The sequence below is a fragment of the Typopeltis vanoorti genome, chromosome 3 (genome assembly GCF_054136105.1).
Source record: "Typopeltis vanoorti isolate ZY-2024b chromosome 3, IOZ_Tvanoo_1.0, whole genome shotgun sequence".
Classification (NCBI taxonomy): domain Eukaryota; kingdom Metazoa; phylum Arthropoda; class Arachnida; order Uropygi; family Thelyphonidae; genus Typopeltis; species Typopeltis vanoorti.
This window is the reverse complement of record NC_143551.1, coordinates 77,247,501-77,275,450: the sequence shown is the minus strand read 5'-3', so window position 1 is coordinate 77,275,450 and position 27,950 is coordinate 77,247,501. Positions and strand designations below refer to the sequence as shown.

General features: G+C 37.4%; 1 protein-coding gene across 1 annotated transcript in view; it reads right to left on the bottom strand.

The window, feature by feature from the left end:
• Window positions 1-8,397: 8,397 nt before the first annotated feature.
• Window positions 8,398-27,950, bottom strand: part of LOC150108293 (tubulin alpha-3 chain-like) — a 27,112-nt gene continuing 7,559 nt past the window's right edge. Inside the window, exons 2-3 of the mRNA XM_090415729.1 lie at window positions 16,096-16,623; window positions 8,398-8,813 (exon numbers count right to left, since the gene is read on the bottom strand). Coding sequence (XP_090271855.1) covers window positions 8,514-8,813; window positions 16,096-16,623 — 828 coding nt within the window. The 3' untranslated portion in view covers window positions 8,398-8,513. The remainder of the gene's footprint in view (window positions 8,814-16,095; window positions 16,624-27,950) is intronic.

Sequence of the window (27,950 nt, the reverse complement as noted above, 5' to 3'; positions counted from 1 at the left end):
CGGCAGCCCATTTCTTAATTGTCGAAAACGAAGGAGAAGAGTGCCCATAAACTTTTATGAACTTCGAATGAATTTATTTTGGCATTAAACATTCTTTTACAAAGAATTTTATAACAACACGATACTCAATTTTATCCATTTCAAGGGATACAGACAACACTTTTGCTTCAGACAGCTGTATAAAACAAACTACTTGACAGAATGACATGCGATTTCACATGGATGCTTATGACAGACGTACTAACTTAGAAAAAAAAATCTTGCCGATAGTGTTGCCATCTATGGTAGAGGCCGAGAACGTTTCAGAACATCCTCATATATGACCAACGCAACTTACTGAGTTGTTCGCTTCTCTCGTATTGCCATCGATGTATGCAAGAAACCCATGTGTAGGTAACATATTTTGATATTCTTTAATTTTGCTATTATTTTTATATAAATCCAGATTTATATTCCTCCACTAGTATGGCATTATCGTGTTTTAAGGTCTTTAAAACACGATATATAATAATGATTATTCTTGACATTATTTAGTTCTGCTCGTATATCAACTGGGCCATCGTGTGCACGATATACAGTATATATAGCAAATATAAGTACGGTATATTCAGCTTTGTCATAAATCATTACAGTTTCAACACTATGTATATTTGATCCCAGTTATGAAAATTAAAAATGTTTTTCCTCTTCTTATTTCTTCCCTCCTATTTTATCTTGCGGTGGTGAGGATTTTTCTACATTTAACCGCTGCCGTATCGAGGATAAGGTGGTTAGCCCTATGATTACTGGTGTGTCCATTGTCTGTAGATGCGTGTTCACGGGCCGATTTGCTGAAGGACGAAAACCCGAGTTTCTGTATGACCCTCCCCCCCCCGTATTACACCGGTTAATTCACCTTTAGTCGAAAGAGACCAGATAAAGGTTCCTCATGTCACTGACGGAATCGAACCCAGGTCTTTCCGACCAAAGGGATTCGTCTATACCAGGGGTCGGCGGCCCAAACGTGCACTTTTGGCGGCTCATAAAAAGTTGACCATACTTACATGGCATGTGGCCCGTATGTTGAATTATTTAAATAATACATTTTATAATATGAATAATATATTTAAGCCACCCCTAGTACAAAAATACACTAGAATCAGACTATATAATGTCTTGTCAAAACCAATTCTACTATACGGAAGTGAAACATGGACCATAAAAAGGAAAGATGAAAAACGAATTCAAACAGCAGAAATGAAGTTACTCAGAAAAACAGCTGGATATACCAAGTGGGACCACAAAACAAATGAAGAAATCTTACAATCCCTGAAAATAAAACCAATTAATTACTACATAAGACAGTATAAACAACAATGGCTAGAACATTTAAATCGAATGGACAACAGCGGACTACCAAAAATATTATACAGATACAAAATATAAGTGGAAAAAGAAGAATCGGAAACTAAGAAAGAGATCGCATGAGATCGGAACAGACCTCTTGGCCTAAATTCCATGTTAGGAAGAAAAGATAATATGAATAATAAATTAAAAATAATTTTATACCTATACTTCGTGATATCACCTGTGCAACTTGGAAATACAAACTTTTGTTGGTATTATTGAAGATTTACAAACGGAGGTTTCAACAAGATCTGTTGATTTTCATAAAAATAGCATCGAAATGCGATTATTCTTGAACACTTTTAATTACGACATTGATGACGTACCAAACTAACTACAGATGGAAGTTTTGGAATCACAGCACAATGAAACATTAAAGAACGCATTTTCGTTAGAAAATATCCAAAAAATTTATCGATGCTTACCAAAAAAATCCGAAGGATTAATCATTTTCGCAAAGATGATAGTCGCATTTGGAAGCACATACATTTGCGAATAAGCATTTTCTTCCATGAGTTTTAGAAAAAATAAATTTTCTTCTCGACCTGACTGATGAACTTTGCATGCTTCTATTCGAATTTCCACCTCAGGTTGTCAAGTGTATCTAGATAATTTGACTAAGGGAAAACAATCGCAAAAGTCACATTAAGCAGGGAGACACACACACACACATCGTGATGCATAAACTATATTACTTTGTTTTTACGTGATAATAATTTTTCATTGTTTCATTTTCATGCTTGTTTCATATCTGGTACTTTAAATATTTCTGTTTTTTTTTAAATTGATATAATAAAAATTGATAAGGTAAGTATTTTTTCACTCGCTGTTTTCTCTCAATTAAACGCTTGCTGCCCGATTATTAAAAATAAAAGTTGAATGCGGCCAGCGAGTCTGAAAAGGTTGCCGATCCCTGGTCTATACCATGGGTCGCCAAAGTGGTCGATGTGGCTATCCAAGGGGGTTGATAAATATCTAGGGGTCAAAAGGGAGTTTAACTTTTTAATGTTGTATTATAAATTTCTTTAAATATAGGTAACCCTCGTATAGCGCGGTACTCATACAACGTGGTCTACAAATTGTAGTAACCCTTGTTCACCGCGGTTTCGATAAAAACATTGTAGTAACCCTTGTTCACCGCGGTTTCGATAAAAACATTGTAGTAACCCCTTTATCTTTTCATATGTTTTCACCGCGCGTCTTAAAAATCAAATTTTATCTTCGTTAAATTTGTGTCTGCCCGTATCCCGCATGTAGTTATAAGTAGCAAATTTATATTAGGGGAAATACCCTTTAGCACACATGTATGTCAATTGTTTACCGTATAAAGTGTTTATTGTTGAAAATTGTTTTCGTTTTCTGCCAGGAAAGCGCATTAAAAATCATAAGTGTGTTAATCTCAAGCTGAGCACTTTATTTTCTGGTGAGTTATATACATAATTAATATGTAATGCTTTTTTATGTAAAAAAAATATTTTTTTAGTAATGGCCACAAACTGCAACGAAAAGGAAAAACCAACATTGAAAAGAAAATTCATTACTCGAAGAAAAAATTAAAATCTTAGATCAGTTGAAAAATGGAGGAAAAACCAGCAGTTGCCAAGGACTTTGAATTTAAATTAATCAACAATTCGAACAATCAAACAAAATTAACATAAAATCCGAGAAAGTGTTTATTGATGGGTCAACAGTAAGTGCAAAGCGCGTTGCTCTTCTTGTACGCGATATTCTAATGGGAAAAATCTCTAATGATTTGGATGAGTTAGTAGCACTCAAAATTCCTTTGAATGGAAATCTTATTAAACAAAAAGCTCTCAAAGTTTATAAACATTTATAGTGCAGACGAGGTGTTCAATGCAAATGAATCCGGGTTATATTGAAAAAAAAAATACAAAAACCCACCTATATCTCGAAAATCACGTGGCTCCTGGATTCAAAGTTTCCAAAGATAGAATTACTCTGTTTTGTAGCGATGCATCAGGTGATATGTTTATTAACCGATCCTCAAATCCTCGTGCTATGAAAGATTAAAATATGCACTTTATTTTATTTTGCCTAAAACATTTATGCATTATGTGCAATGAAGTTTACGTGTAAATTTATAATTTTTTACTATGCATTTGTTTCATAGTTTATGTTTTCTTAACTTACGTGAATTACCTGAATTAAATAAAAATATTTTTTGTTGGATGTCATCGTTGTTTATTAAAAACAAAACAAAACGATTTTGGAACATAACCCTACTTTTTCTATGTGATCCGAGTCTCGCATAACGCGATTTATATAACGCGACATTTCTATGGGACCTAACATCCACGTTATACGAGGGTTACCTGAATTTCTTATCGAGAAGCAGTAATGAAGTAAAAGGGTGAAGGATTATTTTTAAATTGAGAAATTTATTATTGATAACATTTATTCACCTATTGAACATGATGGGGGTCAATGAAGGATCAAGGATTCCATGAAGGGGTCAATAGTCTAAAAAGTTTCCCGACCCCTGGTCCATACTGACTGACCTATGGAGGCTCAAGTATTTTTCCTAGCATACAGAATTAATCAGCCTGAACGATTATAATCACTACAATTAAATAAATAAATAAAAATCATTTTTATATAAGTTAAGCTTAGATGAGCAATGTAGGGATCCTAAATCTCTAGGGATCTTAAATTCCTGCCATTTAAGAGGTCCTTTCATACAAATAATAAAGTGTACTGGCACCTACCAAGTGGATCGTTGAAGCTCATTAGCAGGAAAGATCGGATGAGTTAGTATTACGACCGAAATGCGGCCCCATGTATTGTTTATATTAATTACGTGTGTTTTCCAACTGATTTATCTATTTCACGGCATGAAAAAAAAAAGTTTTTTTTTCGGGGGGTGCCACATCGGTAAGCGACTAACTCATCACATCCGCTTCAAAGGACTTATAAAGATTCTTCGCCCACTTCCTAGACAGGATTCGAAGTCAGTTCTTTCCGACCTAATGACAAGTGGAGCAGCGTCCTCGCGACTAGGCTTAACTGGGAGGAATAAATTCATTTTCTAAGTACTAAGCAAGGCTTAGATAGACATTGCACGCGGGCGGCAAAGACCCTAGCGCCCACTCTGCTTCTGACTCAGGTCGTATTAGAATGCTAGTCAGTTTTTTTTTTTTTTGTTTAAATCTGATATGCCAATATTTAGGCTACTGTAGTAGCCTCAAAAGGGCCATAAGGGCATGGTTCTGGCTGTCTTATAGTTGGTATCAAAGTAGTATTTTGGCATAGCTGCATAGTGACAAGTGTTTTGCTATTAGTATTTTAAGTTCTGTAATTGCAGTGTGAATAAATTTAGCTAAAGCCAGTATTTGTTCTGAAAAGACGGGCTTTATCATTTTATACTGTAATGATATTACAGTATAAAACGATAAAGCTCATTACAGTATACTGTAATGATATTAATCTAGTTATTTTGTCTATACAAAATGTGCACTTTATTATAGTATCTTTTTCACATAGTGCTTTGTATATTATTAGTGTTTTCATGTATGTAGGAACTATGTCTTTTATCTGTAGAGTTTGCTTGCTGATGTCTGGAGTTTGTTTTATAGATGAATTATGCAGCTGTTCCAGTTCATATCTGCATCAAGGTAAATTCCAAGATGAATGGTAGCAGTAGTTTTACAGTTCTGTATGTCGGAACGTTATGTATTTATTATCAACTGGTTGACTCGGTGGATTTCTGAATATCATTAATTTTGTCTTACCGAGTTTGGGTTTATGGAGACCCAGTCAGTGGGCAGATTTATGTCATGCTGCATGTTTGTTTGGGTAATGTTTGCATTATTATACATCGATACTATATAGCGTCACAATGTCATCACATATTGGAAGATCTTGATAAAATATCCCTTGCTTTTAAGAGGTAGCTTTTTAATATCACATGTACAGATGTCGAATAGAATTGGATAGAGAACAGCTCCTGTGGCACTACAATACAGGTTACCGGTAGGACAACTACGGATTGACCCGAGGTGTGTGATTTCTTTTCTAATAAAGTTCCATGTACGTGCGTGTTGAACACCTTAGTTAAGTCGATAAAAATTATCGTGATAATTTTATCTATCTATGGCAGCATTAATTATGCCTATAAAATCTTCAGAGAGATGCTCTCTTATGCTTCTGAAAGCCATACTGTGCTTTGGGATAGTGGTGTAGCTGGGGGACATTCCACCCTGGGCGGCACTTCGCGTTTAAGAAATCTTGCTGTACTGTCTATAGAAGAACAACTAAGTGGTGAAATAGACTTCGACAATGTCATTGACGACTTTGCTAACAGAAAAGCAAGAAAAATAACATTTTAGAATGTTGGAATTAAAGTTTTACTTCAAAAATAAACATAGTGTTTTAATTATTACTATTATTATTATAATTACAGCTATTTTGCCTGCTTCAGTTTAGGAGTGCCCCTGTTTAAATGTCATTGGCTATTTACTCATGGATTCTTAGGGCATTGTGAGTGTAAATGTACCAAAAAGTATATGTAGCATAAGGAATAGAAATTTACACATACCTTTTTCTGGGTGTTGCGGCTTTTCCTCTCCTCTGTGATGTCGAAAAACTACTGAGTGTGTGTGTGTGGGGGGGGGGGGGGTGGGGGGGGGGGGGGGGGGGGGGGGGGGGTAGGCAATTTGGTAGAATTAAGTTAGAAAAACCCGGGTTTTTTCCGTAAAATATATAAACATATAAACCCGGGTTTTTTCTAACTTAATTCTACCAAATTGCCTACCCCCCCCCCCCCCCCCACACACACACTCAGTAGTTTTTCGACATCACAGAGGAGAGGAAAACCCGCAACACCCAGAAAAAGGTATGTGTAAATTTCTATTCCTTATGCTACATATACTTTTTGGTACATTTACACTCACAATGCCCTAAGAATCCATGAGTAAATAGCCAATGACATTTAAACAGGGACACTCATAAACTGAAGCAGGCAAAATAGCTGTAATTATAATAGTTTATTAAGAGGAGTAACATGGGAGTTTTCCCAGAAATAATATACATAGTGTTTTAATTTATTTCCCTATATGTCATTTGACTTTCTGTAGTATTTTGGGTGTGCATTGAGATGGATGGCAAAAGCCCTAGCTACCCTAGGGATGATATGGAATCTGCTCCATAATTTGATTGATAATTGGTAGTGTAGCCATAAGTCTATAACTGTTAATTGAATTTCTTTTTCCATGTTTGCATATGGTATGATCATGGCAGTCTAATTGGCCGAGTGGTTAGCGTATCTCTCCAGCCAAAAAAAAAGCTGCAGGTTCAAATCCCATTGTGGGAATGGATGTATATTTGTTTAGTTTATTGCAGAAATAAATGTCATGATTGCATAGAGTATTTTTAAAAAAAATCAGTACTGCCAAGGATCATTAATAATTTCGTTTTATGAAAAGGGGTCAGATAAAAAAAAAAGGTTAAGCACATGAGCATTAATAGTTACAGTATATCGGAAAGGCAGCATTCAGGTTCATGTTACAGTTCATAGTGATGCCATCCTACTTATCCTTGCTTTGTAAACTAATAGACAGGTAAGGACCATTAATGATGTGCATTATAGAGCCCCTACTGGCCAAGTAAATCCTATCTTCTTGAGGTGTGGCCTGTTTTCATTTCACCAAAGGGGCACTGGTGCTATCAGCAAGCAATCACACTGTCAAAAAGATACCTTCCTCATTGCAGGAAATACCAATTAGACCTAGTAGGTAGTAGATGATCTTCATTGCTCAGTGACACATCACCACCTTGCTTATTGGAGAACTAAAGTAGCTGATGTTTGTCCCAGAACAGAGGTTTTGGTTCTGTCCCCCCCCCCCCCTCAACCTTCTAACTTGCAGAGTATCTCCATTCAGGAGTGTGACAAACATATCGTGTGACACAGAGCCTCCTCCATCTACGACAGTACAGCAATTCTGCAGGCTGGACGTTTGATAGCATATGAGATTGAACATGGTGATTAGCGTTTAGGTGGTTTCCAGATCATGCCATGTTTTCTGCATATGGACGATATTATTATTAGGAGAGACCTCCAGGGAGTCAGAGACTCATCGAGGGAGGCCACATACTACACACTAGCTATCATACTTATTATTGAATCATTCACACTGCTTGCACTCACAACATCCAATGGCAATCCATTCCAACCACACACCACCCTATGAGAGAAAAATCTAGTCCTCACCCCCTTCTTAGCAGTCTTTTTCCCAACTTCCATAAATTGAAAAATTTCATCATTTGAAATCTTGTATGAACCTTTCAGAAGTTTGTAAGTCTCAATCATATCTCCCCTCTTTCTCCTGTCTACAAATTCTTAATCTATCTTCATAATCAGTATTTCACAATCCTGATATCATTTTTAACATGCTCCTTTGCACTCTCTCCAATATATCAGAATCACAGCGGAAACAAGGAGACCAGACCTGCACACAATAGTCCAAGTGAGGTCTTATCAAGGCCTTGTAAAGAGGCAAAATAACATCCTTATATATGTCTGAGTTTATCACCTCTTATTGCATGTTCCCCTGCTCTTTTTCCTCTTCACCACTCAAAAACGTTTGTCAAAATCAATTTAAATAAAATATAAAAAAAATCCCTCAAAAAACTGCCCTCCACATTCACTTCACTAATATTCTTGATGTAAACATCAACTTAAATGATGTGCACCTTTACCACACCTCAGCTTATTTATTATACCAAGACTGGATAATAACCACAATTTGTGTATTATCTATTATCCTCTTGGAATATCACTACATCACTGTGATTCACAAGCAATAAATCCAATAAGGATTGTGTAGTATGTAAAGTCAGATTTGTAGACAATGCAAACAAGAGCTGAATATACTGACTACACAAAAGTTAAAAATATTATTTTTAATTATTGCAAAGCTTGTAATAATAATAATAATAATACAAGAGAAAAAGTTAACAAAAATACAAATGAAGTGTGATAGTAATTTTATGACAAGCAATAAATTATATATAACAAAGCGTTTTTACTTTGTTAAAACAGAATGCATAGTAAAATACTAAATATCATAATAGAAGCCAACTTGGCTTTCACAGTGTTTAAAGATTCTATATTAGAATTCCTCTTCACCTTCAGCTTCTGCCCCTTCAGTTGAGTCTAAGCCAACCTCTTCATAATCTCTTTCTAAAGCAGCTAAATCTTCTCGTGCCTCTGAAAACTCACCTTCTTCCATACCTTCTCCAACATACCAGTGAACAAAGGCCCTCTTTGCATACATTAAATCAAATTTATGATCAAGACGTGCCCATGCCTCAGCAATTGCAGTTGTGTTTGACAGCATACAAACAGCACGCTGAACTTTAGCCAAGTCACCTCCAGGAACTACAGTTGGAGGCTGATAGTTGATTCCAACCTATAAAAAAGCAGATACAGAAAAATTAAAATAAGTAATAAATTTGTTATGGAATTCCATAACAAAAAACATTTCAAAAACTCCTATTAAAAGATAAATTTCAAATAGAGCATGATGGGAATTTTGATTATTGTGTTTAAAAAATTTTGAAATGATTTAATATATGTATTTGCAAACAGGTTTTAGTACGGTTTTTTTTGTCATTTCCTTTAACAAAAGGTTAAAAATAGCCCATTAGTGCTGTAGTGGGTTAAGGTATACTAGAGAATCCAGAAATTCTAATTTAAAGACTGAATTGATAAGTTGTTTCATCTATTTCAGGCCTCTTTAAGCAAGATGGCATCTTCATTCTTGACTTCCATGTTGCAAGCAACAAATCCAGTACATAATATGCTAGATTTATTCTCATTATTATGATTATCTTTATACCCCATGAAGTTAGAGCCTCACTATGGGAGGGCCTTCTGTCAAACACTGCTCATCATACCTTGCCTTAAATACACTCACCACACTCTCAAGCAATGCACTGTAATAATTAATCACTCTCTATGTAAAAAAAAATCCTGCATCTTACTCCCTTGTTCACACCTGCATTATACAGTTTACAGAGATGACATCTTGTTTTTCCCCCATCTCCCATGATCCTGTGAAACACCTCTTCAACATTCTAATATAGCTATCAACTTATCATGTGGCAATCTATCAAAAGACTTTGTAAAATCTAAGTGCACTACTGTGTATTCATCTCCCTCGTCCAATGCACCTGTCACCTTATTACAATAAGGTTAAATTTATTATTATTATTATTTGACACCTCCAGGGAGTCAAAAGACTCTTCAAGGGAGGGCACCTGCTCTACAACTCTGATCTCCACCACTCAATCCACCAACTGACCACAACTACACAACCGCCATCTAGCGTCAACCACCAGCACTAATATTTCCACAGACAATCACAAATATCCATGCCATGGCGGGATTCGAACCCGCAGCCTTTTGACTGGATAGCGGATATGCTAACCACTCGGCCAACCAGGCTGGCAAAATTTAGTAATCTTCTTTTAGCAAAATGTCCATCAAAGAGAATATCGCTGTTGTCAATTCAGTTCTGGATCCTGGTTGTTACTAACCTCTCCAACAATTTAACCACAACACCTGACACACGGATTGGCTATAATTTGAAGCTTGTGTCTTATCACGTCTCTTATGAAACAATACTATCTTGACTTCCTTCCAATCATTTGGAACTTGGCTAAATGTAAAACCATATCAAGGAGGTAGAAGGTTGCAACTGGGGTCCCACAGGGCTCAATACTGGGACCAGCGGCACACCAGGGGGGGGGCAAAAGAAAAAAAAAACACTAGAAAATTTTCCAAAAATCTTTTCCTAATTAAAATTAATTTTTTTATTTATGCTGTGTCGTGTCTTCTATTTCTATCCTACTTACGAATTAGTGGTCACATAAGGTGGGAATACCCTATAACTCTAAGGAATCATGGCCGCTGTGAAGGCAAGGTGAATGAGGCAGTGCTTGGGTGGACTGAGCACTACTTCGTTTGCCAGAGGAGATCATGAGTTTCATGTATTGGCGATCACTGCATATACTCAGTCATAGGTCATATGCAATGCATAATGTGTATTCTCAAATCATCTACACACAACTTGCCCCCCCACCCTCAGATTAAATCCTGAGTGCACCACTGATTGGGACTTGTATTATTTAATCTTTATATCAATGAGGATATTCAGTTGTTTGCAGATTATGTGAAGCTAGGAAGGGTTATTAGTAATAGTGAAGATGTGGCAACCCTACAAGAGGATTTGAATAAACTGGATAGATGGGCAGTTTATTCAAATTCCTAACCCTTTCTACAGTTAAAAAATTAACTGTGGAAAGGGTACAGAGGTGGACAACAAAGATGGTTTCAATATTGACTGTACAATGTTAGTTATGAGGATCGGCTGAGGGAATGTGGACTGCAGAGTTTGGTAGATAGATAGAAGGAGAGGTGATATGATTGAGACTTTTAAACTTTTGAGAGGTAGTTACAGGTCTGAGGAGTTCTTTCGCTTGGTGGAGCAGGGGAAAAGGAGCGAGAACAAGGGGGAGGGGGCATCCCTGGAAGTTATGAAAGGAAGCTGTGAACAAGAGGGTGAGGAGTGGTTTTTCTGCATGGAAAGAAACCACTCCTCACCCTCTTGTTCAACCACCCTTCTATTTGCATGGAGGGTGATTGAACCATGGAATGCATTGCCTGATAGAATGGTGAGAGCACGAATGGTCAATGAGTTCATCAAAGAGTAGTATGATAGACTATGTTTTCTAGGAAGGATCTCCCACGATGAGTCTTTTTGACTCCATATAGATCAGAATAATAATAATAATATTAAACAATAAAGGCAGATGTCAATTCTTGGCACATTGCCTCAAGACACATAGAGATATCAAGTTTCATACTCTTATTAATATCAAGTTTACCCAATTCCTCATATACTTCCTGCTCACTTACAGTCAGGCAGTCTCTCTCTCTCTCTCTCTCTCTCTCTCTTTCTCCACCTCTGTTTTCAATGCACTCAAACTCATGATGCCACATTCATGCGAAATATCATTATGAACTGCTCATTTAATATCCCAATTATATTCTCCACAGAGATTTTACTCAACATATTCAAATATCTTAACATTTTTACCAACTAATATCATCCTTCCTTCTGCTGGCTACAAAATGAAAGAACATCTTATGGTTATTGGCTTCATTAGCTAACTGCTACTCATATTGCACTTTTACTATCCTTCCCAATTGAGTCACTTTCCTTGCCTGTTTTTTGAACTCCTCATGCAACTCATTATTACCATGCATCCTATGCTGCCTCCATAATGCTTTGTTTCTCCATACTGCATGCTTAATTCTCTTTGTTCATCCATTTCACACCTACTTTATTTAACTTTCTGACCCTTATTCCTTGAACTTTTTCAAGACACTTCAGAGCTCAAATAAGTAGGGTGGTGGTCTCATGCTGGATGATGATGAAAACTGGGCAACAGATAAGAATATGGAAGGAATCAGTAAAGACAGTATTGACATTATTATTATTACGTGACACCTCCAGGGAGTCCAAAGACTCATCGAGAGAGTGTATCTACTCTACAACTCTCCATCTCCACCAATCCACCAACTGCAACTATCTTCATCATCTACACCAACGGCATCTACTGACAACAACCACCACTAGTATTTTCACAGGCAATCACAAACATCCATGCCCACGGCAGGATTCAAACCCGCAGCCTTTTGGCTGGAGAGCGGATATGCTAATCACTCTGCTAACCAGGCCGGCAAGGTAGAACATGAAACAACAAGGCTGACATGAAAGGTAGAACAATGAAGAAAATTTTCTATCTTCATTTAGAGTGTATAAGACAGGAGTGTTTGCTAGTGTTATAACTGAGAGTATTTCTCTATTTATGAAATGAAGTAAAGATGTGAACATGATAACAGTGGTGCTTAGTACAAATGGTATGAGAAAAAGCATAAATTGTGGCAGATATATGACAGATATGTTAGGTTGTGCAACTAAAAACAAAAACGTTCAACAGAAAAGAAAGAATTTTGTTCAGTGTGTTATCACTGTTTGATAGCTATAAGTTTAGGAAAAGAGTGTAGATTATTCTTATTTTTAATATAGTATCAAGTATTACTTCCAGGTCTCCATAAAGTTCACAATATGTATTGCAGGAGGCAAAACTCTCTACATATTACAACACATCATACCTTACTTTTAGTTCATCACTGGGGTATTCACCACCTCCTCTGATAGTACATTCCACTCATTCTCCATACAAAAAATTACTTTTCACCTCATTACTCACATAACCCTTATTACACTTTTCAGGGATGAACTCTCATTCTCCCCTGTTTGTTATAAGGAAATGAATATCCTTATATCTAACAGCCTCCTCTCACCAACTTATGTTTTCAATCATATCACCTTTCTCCTATCTAAGATTATTATTATTATTACACCGTCCATGGAGTCAACAGACTCATCGTGAGAGGTTCATTCAGCTGACAGCATATTTATCATACAGAATCTTAAAATCCTTAATATTCCTTGCATTAACAACACATTCTGGTAATGCATTCCATTCACTGACAATTCTACATGTAAAAAATCTACTACTCGCACCCTTCTTCACCACACTTTTACATAACTTCAAGGAATGACCTCTAGTTCTTCCCCTCTCACTTTCTACTCTTTCTATAATCCCCATCTGGATTAATCTGATAAAATCCTCTCACTAACTTAAATGTCTCTATCATATCACCTCTCTTTCTCCTATACACCAAACTCTGAAATCCACATTTCTTCAACCTCTCTCCATAGCCAGCATTCCAAATTAGGTTGCATTACACAGTCATTATGCAGAGCAATTCCCCCAATCTGTCCTTAGACTCAATATTCTAAAGTGCTAAGATGGTTTTTGTCACTTGCCCATGTGCTCTTTCTTATGTTTCCTTATCATTTAGATATGCAGGGGGTGATATATATATATTAGCATGAAATGTGTATTCAGATCTGTGCACTGAAATATGACAGATGTAGCGTAATCAATACCTTATACCAGGGATTCTCAACCTATTGTACACATACCACTGATTGGTGGTATGCCACTGGAAAAGGTTGAGAACCCCTGCCTTATACAGTACTACTATCACATCCTTATCTTTACTTGTCATTATTACCTCCACAACTTTTGCAACATATTCCTTGAATGGCAGATCTCTCTATGCACCACTACTCATATTTGAGACTCTCCTCAGCACTTCACCTCCTGGGTGAAACCAATACAATACATTTCATTCCATCTTCTCCCAGTTCAAAGCATTAATTCAAACCCTTGTAATAATATGAACATCAGAGTTTTTTTGTGAGCATAGTCAACAACAATTAATTCAAGCAAACAAATCTTTCTCCCATCTCTTTTACAGTTATCATCAATATATATATGTTGAATAACAATGGATGAAATATAGAGATGTGCTACCCCCATAATGATTCTTTCTCCTTTCAGACACTGTACTTTCATACACAACTCCAATATTTTCCTCTCAAGCAGTCTGCATTTTTTTTTTTTTACTTTTCATGTGAATTCCACCTAAATAAGACAATTAATCTATAGCACATTAGCATGAATACTATGGGTTGGGTACGGATTAGATAATCCAAAAATCTCTTAGAGAACAAATGTGGAACTTTTTCAACCTATTACAGGCCTTCAATTATCAGGCTAGTAGTCTCATACCAGCAGTGATGAAATTCATCTATCATCTAAATTCAATACATTAATCAGAACTTTTTTTTTTATATAAGCATTCCATGAGATAATTACTTTTATTACTTAATTTTGGAATAAAATTAAGGTGCTCGATAAAAGTAATTATCTCATAGAATGTTTACATAAAGAAAGTTGTATATCCTTGCTACACCATCCAAATTTGCATAAAAGTGATAGTCTAAAATTATCTCTTTTATGGGAAGTAGTTCTTTGTCACAAGTTCTGGAATTAATTTTTAAATTATTCATTTATCATCATCATCTTCCTTATACCCTCTTTTACCTTGCCGTGTCGAGGGTCCATTGATCATCGGACCTCACTCCGTTTACAGGATAAGGTGGTCAGCCTTATGCCCCGGTGTATCCTATGGCCTGTAGTGTTGAGTTCTCAAGGCCAGTTTGCCTGCTTTGCGGGATGAAAAACCCCAGAATAAACTGGGGAAAAAACCCTGCTGTCCACGCCCAAGACTGGCTAACTTGGCTATGGCTGAGGAAGATCCTTCAGCTCCTCACGTCACCGATGGGAATCGAACCTAGGACACTCCTTCCCCAGGCATATGGTTGTGAAGCGCATAGCCACTAGGCTATGCGCTTCGCAACCATTGAGTGGTGGAGATGGAGAGATGTAGAGTAGGTGTCCTCCCTCAATGAGTCTTAGGACTCTCTGGAGGTGTCAAATAATAATAATAAGATTGGCACAGAAGAAATGTTTCAATACATGGGGAGTAGGGAGAAAACAAATGGTCACACTTGGAAGTTGTCTAAGAGTATGGTTAGTAAGGGTGTGTGTGTATGTGGACTAGGTTCTTTACTTGGAGAGTGGTAAATGAGTGGAATGGATTGCCAGAGGTGGTTGTGAGCACCACAACAGTGAATAGGTGTTTAAGGAGAGGTATCATACATCTCCCACGCTGAGTCTTTTGATTCCATTGAGTACCCATATAAATAATAATAATAATAAATTTTGGAGGGAGGTTTATTTTTTAGTTTAACTGCAGAGATAATATAATTATTTAGCTTACTTTCATGCTTTAAAAGGTGAAAAGGAAAAAAGAAGCAGATCATGCAGTGGGAGAAAAGACTCTTGAGCATATTGCCCATATAGAGAGCATCCAGTCTCCAAACCATAATGTGATCTTGACAGTGTCTCTCACATACCACTACACAACTTCCCTACAGACACAACCTGGCAGTATAGTTGGTAGCATGATTATGTGTCAATTATTCAGAAATCATTCTAAAATGTGTTACTTTCTAGTTTGGTTCTGTGCATTTATTAGCAGTCTGCTTTACTGCTGTACCCTCAAAGATGGTAGAGATACAGTATGTTTAGTACACCCTTGATGGGTCACTGTTAATTGTTTGTTCACAATAATCAAGGTGATGGTATTTTACTAGGTAATGAAAATCATCTACCACCTACTTCAACTAATGATGTAAACTAAAAGATGCAAAGCAGGATCTGGGTATATTTACCAGATGGAAAATCTAGAGAAGATTTTTCAAAAACAGAACAAGGGGAATAGACAAAGATAAGCTATTCCTGGAAGTGAGCGTGTGGGACAAACAGGATAGGAGTGTTGCAGTGAGAGTTTTGTGGTCCCTAAGTAGATCTTCTATGATGATTAGTCTCATGACCACATGAAGGTCCTGGGATGAGTTGATAATAAAAATAGCATTTATAAGAACTGCAAAATATACAGTATTTGACTATAAAGAAATGAGGATATATATTAAGAGACTTAAAACTAAAATCAACGAAAATAAAAAGTAAATAGCAGTGGATAGAACGTGTAAACAATCACAAATTTTGCCATTCTAAACAAAGATTAAAAATTATTTATAAACCAAAAGGGAAGAGAAGACAAAATACATAAATCATACATTTAAAAGATGGAGATACTTCCTGAATAAATTATTTTTCAAAAAAATTAATTACGCTTACCTTGAATCCAGTAGGGCACCAATCGACAAACTGAATAGTTCTTTTGGTTTTTATTGAAGCGATAGCTGCATTGACATCTTTTGGTACCACATCTCCACGATACAACAGACAGCAAGCCATATATTTTCCATGACGAGGATCACATTTTACCATTTGATTTGCTGGCTCAAAACATGCATTAGTTATTTCACCTACAGTGAGTTGTTCATGATAAGCCTTTTCAGCAGAAATGACGGGAGCATAAGTAACTAATGGAAAATGAATTCTTGGATATGGTACCAAATTAGTTTGAAATTCTGTGAGATCTACATTCAAAGCTCCATCAAAACGTAAGGAGGCAGTAATGGATGACACTATTTGGCCAATTAAGCGATTCAAATTAGTATAAGTTGGTCGCTCAATATCCAGATTTCTTCGACAAATATCATAAATGGCTTCATTATCAACCATAAATGCACAGTCCGAATGTTCTAAAGTAGTATGTGTGGTTAAAATAGAATTGTAAGGCTCCACAACAGCAGTTGAAACCTGTAACATATAATAAAAGAATCTGTCTAAAATTTTCCATCAAAAATAAAAATTATACATGTATCTACAAGTGGAAAATTATTATTGTACATGGCTCCAGAAACCCACTTGCCACAGGCACATTATCAGAGACAAGTGGCGAGTGAATTTTCAGCCTCGTTCTAAATGCATTCAAAACATCTCATCTGTTTAACATATTTTACTTTTTTTTGTCATTTTAAAACATCTAATTCACTATAGAGTTATTTGATCATGGGCAGCTGTCAAAGAATTCCTTAAAAAAGTTTTATTTCCACAGAGTTGTTGTTATTATTCAGGCCTCCATGGAGTCAAAAGACTCATCGTGGGAGGTCCTTCCTAAGAAACACAAAGTCTATCAAGACTCATCGAGGGGGAACCCCTCTATGTTTCTTAGGGGGGGACCTCGAGGAGAGGTCACCCCTAAGAAACACAAAGTCTATCATACCACTCCTTAAACTCATTGACTGTTCTCACGCTCACACTCCATCAGGCAATGCATTCCATGTTTCCACCACCCTCCATGCAAAGAAACCACTTCTCACCCTCTTGCTCACTGTTTCCTTTTGTAACTTCCAGGGATGGCCTCTTGTCATCACTCCTTCCCGCTGTTCAACCAAGCAAGAGAACTCTCCAGTGTCAACCCTGTAACCACCTCTCAACAGTTTAAAAGTCTCAATCATATCACCTCTCCTCCTTCTATCTACCAAACTCTGCATCCACATTCCCTCAGCCGATCCTAATAACAATCATTGTACAGTCCTGAAACCATCTTTGTTATCTGCCTTTGTACCCTTTCCACAGTTAATTTATCCCCTTCAAATCCTGGGGACCAAATCTGAGAATGATAGTCCAAGTGTGGTCTGCTCAGGGTCTTATACAACGGAATGATAACTCTTTTATCTCTGCAGGTCAGTGTCCTTCTCTTTATTGCAGCAATCCTCTGTGTTACCTTCATCACCTTTGCAATATGTCCCCTAAATTTCAGGTTTCTATCAATCATCAACTCCAGATCTCTTGTCTGTTCTACTTCCTCCAGTATAACTCCTCCCATAAAGTATGCAGTGTCCCATCGAAGTTTCTCAAACCTCAAGATCTTACATTTTGCTGCATTTAAACTGACATCCCCATTCATTTGCTCATCTATCTAGCTTATTCAAATCCTCTTGCAGGGATGCCGGATCTGCACTATTACTAATAATCCTTCCCAACTTCGCATAATCTGCAAACAACTGAATATCTCCTTGCAATCCACTGACAATGTCATTGATATAAAGGTTAAACAATATAGGTCCCAGTACTGAGCCCTGTTGGAGCCCACTTGTAACCCTCTGCTTCCTTAAAATTGCCCCACCATACACAACTCTCTGATACCTATCTGACAGCCAATCCTGAATCCAGCTGACCAATCTAACATCCAGACCCATGTGCTGCAACTTAAATCTCAGCTTATCATGTGGCACCCTGTCAAATGCCTTCGCTAAGTCTAAGAAAATGGCAGTATATGCCTTTCCCTCATCTACTGCTCTTGTAACTTTATCATAAAAGGCTAGTATATTGCTAAAACAAGAGCGCCCCTTCACAAATCCATGTTGACTCTCACAGATAACATTATCTTCATCTGCAGAATGCTGTATAAGGTCCTTCACTACTTTCTCCAAGATCTGACTAACTACTGATGACACACAAACTGGCCTATAATTAGACGCTTCCGGTCTACTACCACCCTTATGCAATGGCACTATCTTGCCTTCCTTCCATTCCATCAGCACCTTTCCTGCAGCCAGACTTTCATTGAAAATCAAGGTAAAAGGCTCTGTCAGTTCCCTAGCACATTCTCTCAAAACTTGTGGTGAAATACCATCCAGTCCCACAGCTTTACTGACATCCAGAGTACTCAGTATTTGAAACACACTCTCCTCCTTTACCTCTAAACCTCGAACCTGCCCTATCCCTCTAGCATTAAAAGTGACTCCTCGAGGATGAAATACTCTAATAAAGTGTTCATTCTACAATTCCACTATGCCCTCTGCATCAGTCACTCTATTCCCATTTTTATCCCACAATATCATTCTTCCACAGTCATTTCTCCTCCTCCTGGCCACATATCTAAAAAATTCCCTAGGATTTTCTTTGGATCTTAGGGCCAATCTCCTCTCATATTCCAGTTTTGTCTTCCTTACCATACTAGTCACTCTTCTGGCCTGTGTCTTATATTCTTCATGCATCTTCTCTTCTCCTGTCTCGTTATATCTCTTCCACAGCCTCTGTTTCGCATGCAATTCCTGTTTAATATTGTTTATCATCCACTTTACTCCAAATTGTGTCCTCTTGTTCACTTGTGGTATACAACTTACCATTGCTGCTAACAAATATTCTTTCATAATTTTCCACACACTAATGATATCCCGGCCTTCCAATTCCTCCCTCCATGAAACTTCGCCAAGTTGACGTCTTAGACTATTATAATCACCTGCCTTATAATTCCACATACATTCCCGTCTCTTTGATACTCCTGCATGTCTATTCATTGTCCAAGTCAAAACCATATGGTCACTCTCTCCAACTGGTGGGAGAGATGTTATTATCAACTCTTCTGATGCTATAACAAAATCCAAAACTCTTGAACCTCTTGTTCCCTCTATTACATGTTGTGTAAGACATTTGTCCCTCAAGAATTCTAGAAATTCTATTCTCTTATTGTTACATGCATCTTCCCCTCCCCAATTTATACTACTGTAGTTAAAATCTCCCATAACAATCATTCTTCTTGCACTTGCAAAACTCAACTGTCTAAAAATTCCTAGTCCCCACCCTCTATATTCCTAGGTCTGTAAGCAACACCCCCAAAAAATATCCTGTCTTGCCCACCTCTACTTCACACCATATGCTTTCAAAATCATTAGTGTCACTGCCTTCCAAAGTCTCCACTCTTAGAGGACATAGGTCATCACTTATCATAAGCAGTACTCCACCACCATGCTTTCCCTTCCTATCCTGCCGAAAAATGCTGATCCACGACTTCTATTCCTGTTATTATATTTCTTCTATTCCTGTTATTATATCCTCTTCTGTCAACCACGTCTCGGTGATCCCAATTATTTTAGGACAGGCTGATGCTATCTGTGCCACCAATTCCTCTCCCTTATTCCGGATCCTCCTGGCATTAGTATAAAGCATATAAATGCTGTTGTTTCTATACCCAGCATTATCCCCTCTAGACTCCACTGGGCTCAGTGTTACCTGATGTTGTCCCCCCACCCTTCTCCCAAGTACCCATTCCCACAAGAGGCCACCCCTGCTACCATCCTTCCCAATTTTAATAAGTTTGGTTTAATCCTTTATCCAAGTGTGAGCAAAAAAAGTTTGCACCTGAAAGTATCTTCAGGACTGGGATAAGGGAGTGCAACACCAGGCAACTCGTTGCAAAGGTGGATAAAGCTCTCTCATCACTCCTATCTCATTATCTCCCATAATGCAAAGCACATCTCCTTGCGGATATGTGTAATGCTATGCATTAAGGCAAGGGCCACTACCCATACCGGTTTCGACCTTTAATGAGGTCTCCTCAGTGGGAGCCAGGCCCAGTAGTGGAGATACAAAGGATTAGTGGTGTTGCACTACCTTACCCCAGTCCTGAAGATACTTTCAGGTGCAAACTTTGTTTGCTCACACTTGGATAAAGGATTAAACTAAACTTATTATAGTCTAACCAAGTGAAAAATAAACTCTCAACATCTTTCTCTGAATCAGGAGTAATTTAATAATAAGGTGGCACACCCTTTGGCAACTCCTATAAGTTAGGATGACCTCTCATTGCTTCTGCCTTTGTATCTCCACTACTGGGCCTGGCTCCCACTGACGAGACCTCAATAAAGGTCGAAACCGGTATGGGTGATGGCCCTTGCCTTAGTGCATAGCATTACACATATCCACAAGGAGATGTACTTTGCATTATGGGAGATAATGAGATAGGAGTGATGAGAGAGCTTTCTCCACCTTTGCAACGAGTTGCCTGGTGTTGCACTACCTTACCCCTGTCCTGAAGATACTTTCAGGTGCAAACTTTGTTTGCTCACACTTGGATAAAGGATTAAATTAAACTTATTATAGTCTAACCATGTGAAAAATAAACTCTCAACATCTTCCCAATTTTAGTTGCCAGTTTTCTCCAAAAGTCATAACATAAGCCAATCATCCTTTTAAAATCTCTTTTAAGGTTCAGAACTTTATTTTTCTTTCTACACATACTGGCCAGTGAATTAGAAAGTTATTTAATCATTAACAATATAGGGAAGGATCTGAGAGGACTGGTTCATTTGTTCGCTGATGATGCAAAGTTGGGTAGGGCAATAGTGAATGCAGAAAATGTCAAAATTTTGCAGGATGATTTGGATAGATTGGAGGTTTGGGCTAAGGAGAATGGATGTCAATTTAATGTGGCAAAATGTAAGGTTATGCATTTTGGGGTGAAAAGATTAGCAGCAGTATATCACATTGGTGGAACTGTACGCCAGGAGATTGATGAGATCAGGGACTTGGGACTGCTGGTGGATAGGGAGTTGAAGTTTAGGGGGCACATTGCAAAAGTGGCTAAATCAGCTCATCAAATCACTTGGATGCTGAAGAATACTTTGACGAGCAAAGACAAGCAAGTTATTTTCCTCTGTATCGAGCTTTGATAAGACCCAATCTCAACTACTGTGCCCAGATTTGGTCACCTAGGTTTCTTCTTAATGGGGAAGAGGTTGAGAGGATCCAGAGGCGAGTGACCAAGATGATAGCAGGTCTATGGAATGAACCTTATGAGAACAGATTGAAGATTTGTGGGTTGCAAAAATTGGTTGCTAGGCAGAAAAGGGGGGATATGATTGAGACATTAAAATTGCTGAAGGGTTTCTGTAGGATTAATTCAGGGGATATTTTTGAAAACAGGACTGGTGGTGGGAGGACTAGGGGACATCCATGGAAGCTGGGCAAGCGTGTGGTTAGTAAGGGTGTCAGAGCTAGGTTTTTTACTTTTAGAGTGGTGAATGAGTGGAATAAGCTGACAGAGTCTGTTGTGGGTGCTATGACAGTGAATGAGTTCAAGGCAAAGTATGATAGATACTGTGTGAATGTAGAATAGTTGTGATGGACATGATGTTTAGGGCCTCCCTCGATGAGTCTAAGGACTCCTTGGAGTTGCCCGTAATAATAATAATAGTGGTTTCCGTATAAGCATGCAACTGCCAAGATTGAGATTGACTTTAACAGAATGTGAGAAGAGTTTTGCTGAACTAAGACCAATAGCAAGGATAAGGAACCAATGGAAAGCATTTACAGACTCCCGATGGAATCTGATAAAGAAGAAAAAGAATACTGTTGGGCTGGATGATGATATGACTGTTTACATTGATATCTTCCTGTGTGTGTGTTGGCTTTCTGTAAATGAAAAAAAGATAGTGATCCATCTGAAAGGCAGGTGACTATGTCAAGAAAAGGTAAACAGTTATTAGATTCTTTTTCTAAATGTGAAGTGGATTTTGGAGTGTTGGCTGTTTAGGTAGGCGACAAAAGCATTCAAATTGTCTTGTCCATTTGGCCAAATAGCAAACACACCATCAACAAAGCATAACTACACTATGGGCTTGTGTTGTACGTATTTTGTTTTCAAAGTGTTAGATCCTGAATGCAGAGCTTTACAAGTAAATTCTTTATTCAGGATTTAACATGACAAACTACTACTTATTAAGGAGATATCTGCACATCGGCTAATAATTATAAAGTGTTGTTTTATGTTTTGTAATAATGTATAGTCCATGTGTGCGATATAGTGAGAGTTATTGTTAGGTTATTTGTAATTCCCAAGTAAGCTGTCTAGTACTTTGCTAAATTCTGAGAAAAGTTTATAATAGTAATCCGGAATAATCGCGTATAATCGGTATGAGTCGAGCATAGCAATGGAAGCTATACCTACGCGGAAATATGATGTCAGAGCGCCTTCCTAGAATAATGTAACCGGACAGGTTAGCGAGAGTGTAGGATCACCCAAGGGGCATGAACGATGGGGTTCGTGGGTGAAAACCGCATTGAATAGAGGGCGCCTGAATAGGGCGAATAAAGGACGATGCAAGCCATTTTATGGGGCCTTTTGATCTTCGAGTGCGGGATTCGAGTTTTAGGGGGAGTTTGTCTGAGGATTCCTGAGAGAGTGGTGGGTCGGCTACGGTAATGACGGATGGCAGGTTCTTTTCTTGAGAATGCTTGAAGACTTTCAAGCAGAGCTGATCGCGATATGACGGCCCATGTGGAATCGAGCCTTAGCAGAATGTCCCATTGGAGAAAGTTTCCTGCGAAGCGGTAGGCACGCAACAGTCGGAAACGATTAGAAGAAAAAGTGTAGTACATTGCCAGGAGCAAAGACAGCCAAAGAATATGCAGTACGGTAATCCAGACCTACATGAGATGGCGGCATGAAATCTGAAAGGATCCGGTAATGTAAGAGTTTTCGTTCTGTTAAAAATTTGTTTAGAAGAACAAGAAATTTGTGTGTGTTGTAAATAAAGGAAACTAGTAGAGAGCTTTTAGTGAGAATTTGACTGAATTAATTAAGCCCTTGTGGAACAAAGAAGAGTTGTTAAATAGGCAGTGATTTGTGAATGGCTAGACTTGCTTAAATGAAATTTAGAATTAAGGTAATCATTGATAGAGTATTAATGAAAGTGTTCAATAAGTATTCTGTGAGTAATTTGTGAAAGGAGTTATATAGTAGTAGTATTATGCTTAAACCTAATCCTTTCATAATTGAAGGATTTAATTTGCTCTGATTCATTGTGATTTAGTATAACACTTAACTTAGAGTGAATTTTTATCCATTGAGTATTTAAACTTAAATAACTGTAAAATGTTTTATGTTTTTCCAATAAACATGCTTTGTACCTTATAGCTGAGTTATGCCTGATTATGAATTCAAACCACCACTTATGAAATTGAACTTTTTTTGGCGGGAAGGAGTTTAGATATAATTGTTTAAGTGAGATTCGGTCTACGACTGCTAACTGAATCTGCACAGCGCTAGCTAGCGTGAGATAAATTATTGTGCGTATCCTTTTAAATTTTGAATTATTTCCCTGAACAAGAGTCTCTTCTGTTATAGGATATTGGCTGGCGCAGCGAAATATAAATTTTGCCAATATCCGAAGAGGAAATAAATCTGGATTAGTCTTTTAGGAGTACGACAATAGATTAGAAGGAGAGTTATTATAGAGGTAGAATAAGATATAATATAGAGAGATAGCGACACAACAATAGAGTAGCTGGTAGGACTTTGATTGTACAAAGTTCTGAGTAAGCAAAAGGATAGATTCTAGAGACAGTAAGTTAATGTATAATAGGATTGAACTTACGATTTACGATATAACATTATATGAAAGTAAGGATATAACAATAACACAGACGACGAATTACAGATATAACAAAAGTGTTCCATGTAAAAGTTTGCTAAAGGGGGGGGTAAACCCATAAAATTCACTGCATACATAGTGAATTTTAATAATTCAAAGATATCAAGGGGAAATTTAGACTTTATCAAATCAAGAGTATCTGTAAGTGGCATATTGGTAAATAAAGAGGTGACATCAAAAGTAAGCATTATGTCTGAATTTTTAAGAGTATGATTTTTAACTAATGATTTGAAATGGACTGAATTTTTTACAAAGGTAGAGGAGTTGCCAGTAAGGGGGGAGGGACAATCAAGAGACTTGGCTAACTATTAGGCAAGTTTATATAGAATGTATGTGTGGGTGAGGGGATATTAGATTTGTGGATTTTTGGTAATCCATAAATGTGGAGTGGCTTAAAGTTAACAGGTTTTTGTTTTTTTTTGATGATTTCTTTGGACCAGGAAGTCACTTTTTTCAATAATTTCTAGACTTTTTTTCCTTTGAGACATAATGGGATCTCCATCTATAATTTTTTCATCAGATAGGAGATCTTGCATTTCTTTTTTTTTTTGTTATAATCCTCTTGATCCATGATAACTATTGCATTTCCCTTATCAGCTTTTGTAATAACAGTATTTTTATTCCTATATAATTTTTTTAAAGCAGCTATTTCATTCTTTGGTATTTTAGTTATTAGTGGTTTAGCATTGTTTAGGATGCGTGCTATGTCCAAATGCAGATTATTAGCCACTGCAGGTGGAGGATAGTAGATGCTCCATTCTATATTCATCATGATTTCTAATTTTGAAATTTGTTCGGGTGCAATGACAAAGTTATGCTCCAGACCGAGCATGTTCTTGGCTTCTTCAGTAAGCACTTGTGACGATAAATTTACAACCACACGATCTTGTCAAAGTTGTGGTTGCAACTTAGTATGTTGGTGCTGTTGTAGGATTTCAAATTTCTTCAGGTGTCCGCTTTTAACTTTTGTGAATTTTTTTTGCTGCAACTTCAGAGATGTGATGTAGGACGGTCCACATTTCAGGATTTAAAACGTTAATTAGTTCTTCATGTAGAGCAGTGATAGAGCTGTTTAACTTATTAAGCTCTATGCTTAATATAAGCAAGTTAATAAAACATAGAAATATAAGCAAGTTAATAAAACATCTTTATTTATAAAATAGTTAATTTGGTGTTGTTAATAACCTTCAACACCTAAGCTTATCTGTTAAACTAAATATCCCCCTTCAAATCTTCTGCTATATCATTAAAGTACAAATTAAAGAGCAGTGGTCCTAGTACAGAGCCCTGGGGTACTTCATTAGTTCACCTTGATTCCCCTACACCACACACTACCCTCTGATGTCCGTCTATCAGCCCCCCCCCCCAATCCATGCCACCAGCTTCACATCCATTTACACCAATTTAAGTAATAGTTTTCCATGCAGTATTTTGTTAAATACCTTTGCAAAGTGCAGCAGTATCATGGTTAGCCATTTCCTTTATCCAATTCATCTGTCACCTTATCATAAAATGTGAATAAATTACTGAGGCAGAACCTACCTTTTACAACATGCTGTCCCCTATACAGTATCATATTCCTATCCATCCGCTCCTGAATTTTATTTTTAACCATCTTTTCTAATACTTTAACCATGACTCCAGAGACATTAATTGATCTGTAATTTTCTACTTCTGTCTTGGAGCCACCTTTTATGTAATGGAACTATCTTACTCTCTTTCCACTCCTTTTGGAACCTTGCCAGAGCTGAAACTTAGATTAAACAACTTTGTCAGAGGCACTATCAGTTCACCTACACATTCTCATAGCACACAAGCTGACAAACCATCCAGGCTTACTGCTGTATTCACACTGATATTTTTCAATATACTAAGCACCTCCAGTTCATCTACATCAATGCTCACATTAGTCTCTGTCACCTTAGTAACTGCAAAGTCACCACCTGCGTGATATACACTTGCAAAGTGATCACTTAGTAATGGAACTATTTCTTCTGCTTCTTCGGCATTGAGTAATGTTATCTTTCCATAATCATTCTTTCTCTTACTTGCTACACAGAGAAAAAACTTTTGGATTTACTTTGGTCTGATTTTGACTTCCTTACTATATTGGTTACCCTTCTTGATTGTAATTTATACTGCTCATGAGTATGCTAATCACCTTGTTATTTATATTACTTTCACAATGCTTTCTTTTTTTTTGCAGCTCCTGCTTTATATTGCTCGTCATCCACTTAATCCCTACTAGATTTATCCTCCTGATCCTGGGTATGCATTCTGATACTGCTTTGCTCAAACAATCCTTGCCCACTTCCCATGCACTAATGACATTCATTCCATGTAGTTCCTTATGCCATGACACTGCTCCAAGTTGCCTCCTAAGTTTGTCATAATCACCAGCTTTGTAGTTCCATATAAAACCTTCTTGAATGAAATTTCCACATGTTAAGCAACCTCTCAAGACAAGATTGCATGGTCATTGATTTAGCCTTTCCCTGATCGGAGATAGAGTTGCTACTGCAGTTATAGAGATCTTCTGGTGCTATTACCAGATCCAACACTCTCAAACCTCATCCCTTCCATTATGTTGTTTCAGATTATTATCCCTTAATAACTGTATAAATTCCATTTCCATTTTGTCATGTGACCTTTCCTCCATCCAATCTATATCACCATAGTTGAAGTCTCCCATGATAATTGCTTGGCCTGCACTGATTGTGTTAATCTACTGATGCATATTGTACACATCTTCTTCTGGATCCCAAGATCTATAGCAGCAACTAACAATATTTTGTCCTACTGGCCTCTACCTTACACCAGACAGTATCAAATGAACCATTTCTATCATAACTACAATCTTCCTTAACTTCTAATTTTTTGGTTGAAGTTCTTCAGCTATCATTAATAACATCCCTTCTCCTACACTGTTTCTTCTATCTTCTCTGAAAATACAGTATTCCATCACATTCTATCCCTGTAACGACATCATTCTCTAACAACCAATGTCAATTATATTGCTGATGCCAATTATTTTTGGCCATGTTGAGCTGACCAATGGCAAAAACTCCTCTCCTTTATTTCTGATACTTTAGCCATTAACGTACATGCATTTCAATATTCCCTTGGGTCCACAGTTACCCTTACATAATGTCATTACCTGCACATTCAGATGTGAAACCCGGGAAGCTGCACCCAGCTCTTCACAATCATTCCTGCACTCATACTTATCTCAGGAGTGACTATTTCTGCACAGTCATTCCTACACCCATTCTCACACATACTTGATTGCTCCCCCCCCCCCCCCAAATCTCTAGTTCCCTGGTTTTGCATTTCCAAATGCTCATTGAACAACATTTCTCTAAGCACCAAAGACCAAAACTATTTAAGTGCAGTCCATCAGGCATATACAGGTTCTTACATCCATCAAAGTACTCCACACATCTATTAACTGCACACAATTCCTCTTTAACCATCTTCTCATTGGCAATCATGGCCTTTTTCTCAATTCTATCTTATCATACCAAGTACTCACTTGATGGAGTTATACTGGAAGAGACATAGAGGAAGAAAGGGAGCTTGGTGTGATTGTAAACAGAAATTTGTAGTTAGAGGACATATTGCAAAAGTTGTGAAGACATCTTAGAGAATTGCTATAATACTGATGAGGACACTGGCCACTACAGATAAAAGGGTGGTGATCTGTCTTATTGTAATAAAGCTTTGATCAGACCATATCTGTAATTCTCAGATTTAGTTGCCAGGATGAAATAACCATGGAGAGGGTACAGAGGCAGATAACAAAAATGATATTAGGTCTGTACAATGTTGGTTATGAGGATAGACCAAGGCATGCACAGACTACAG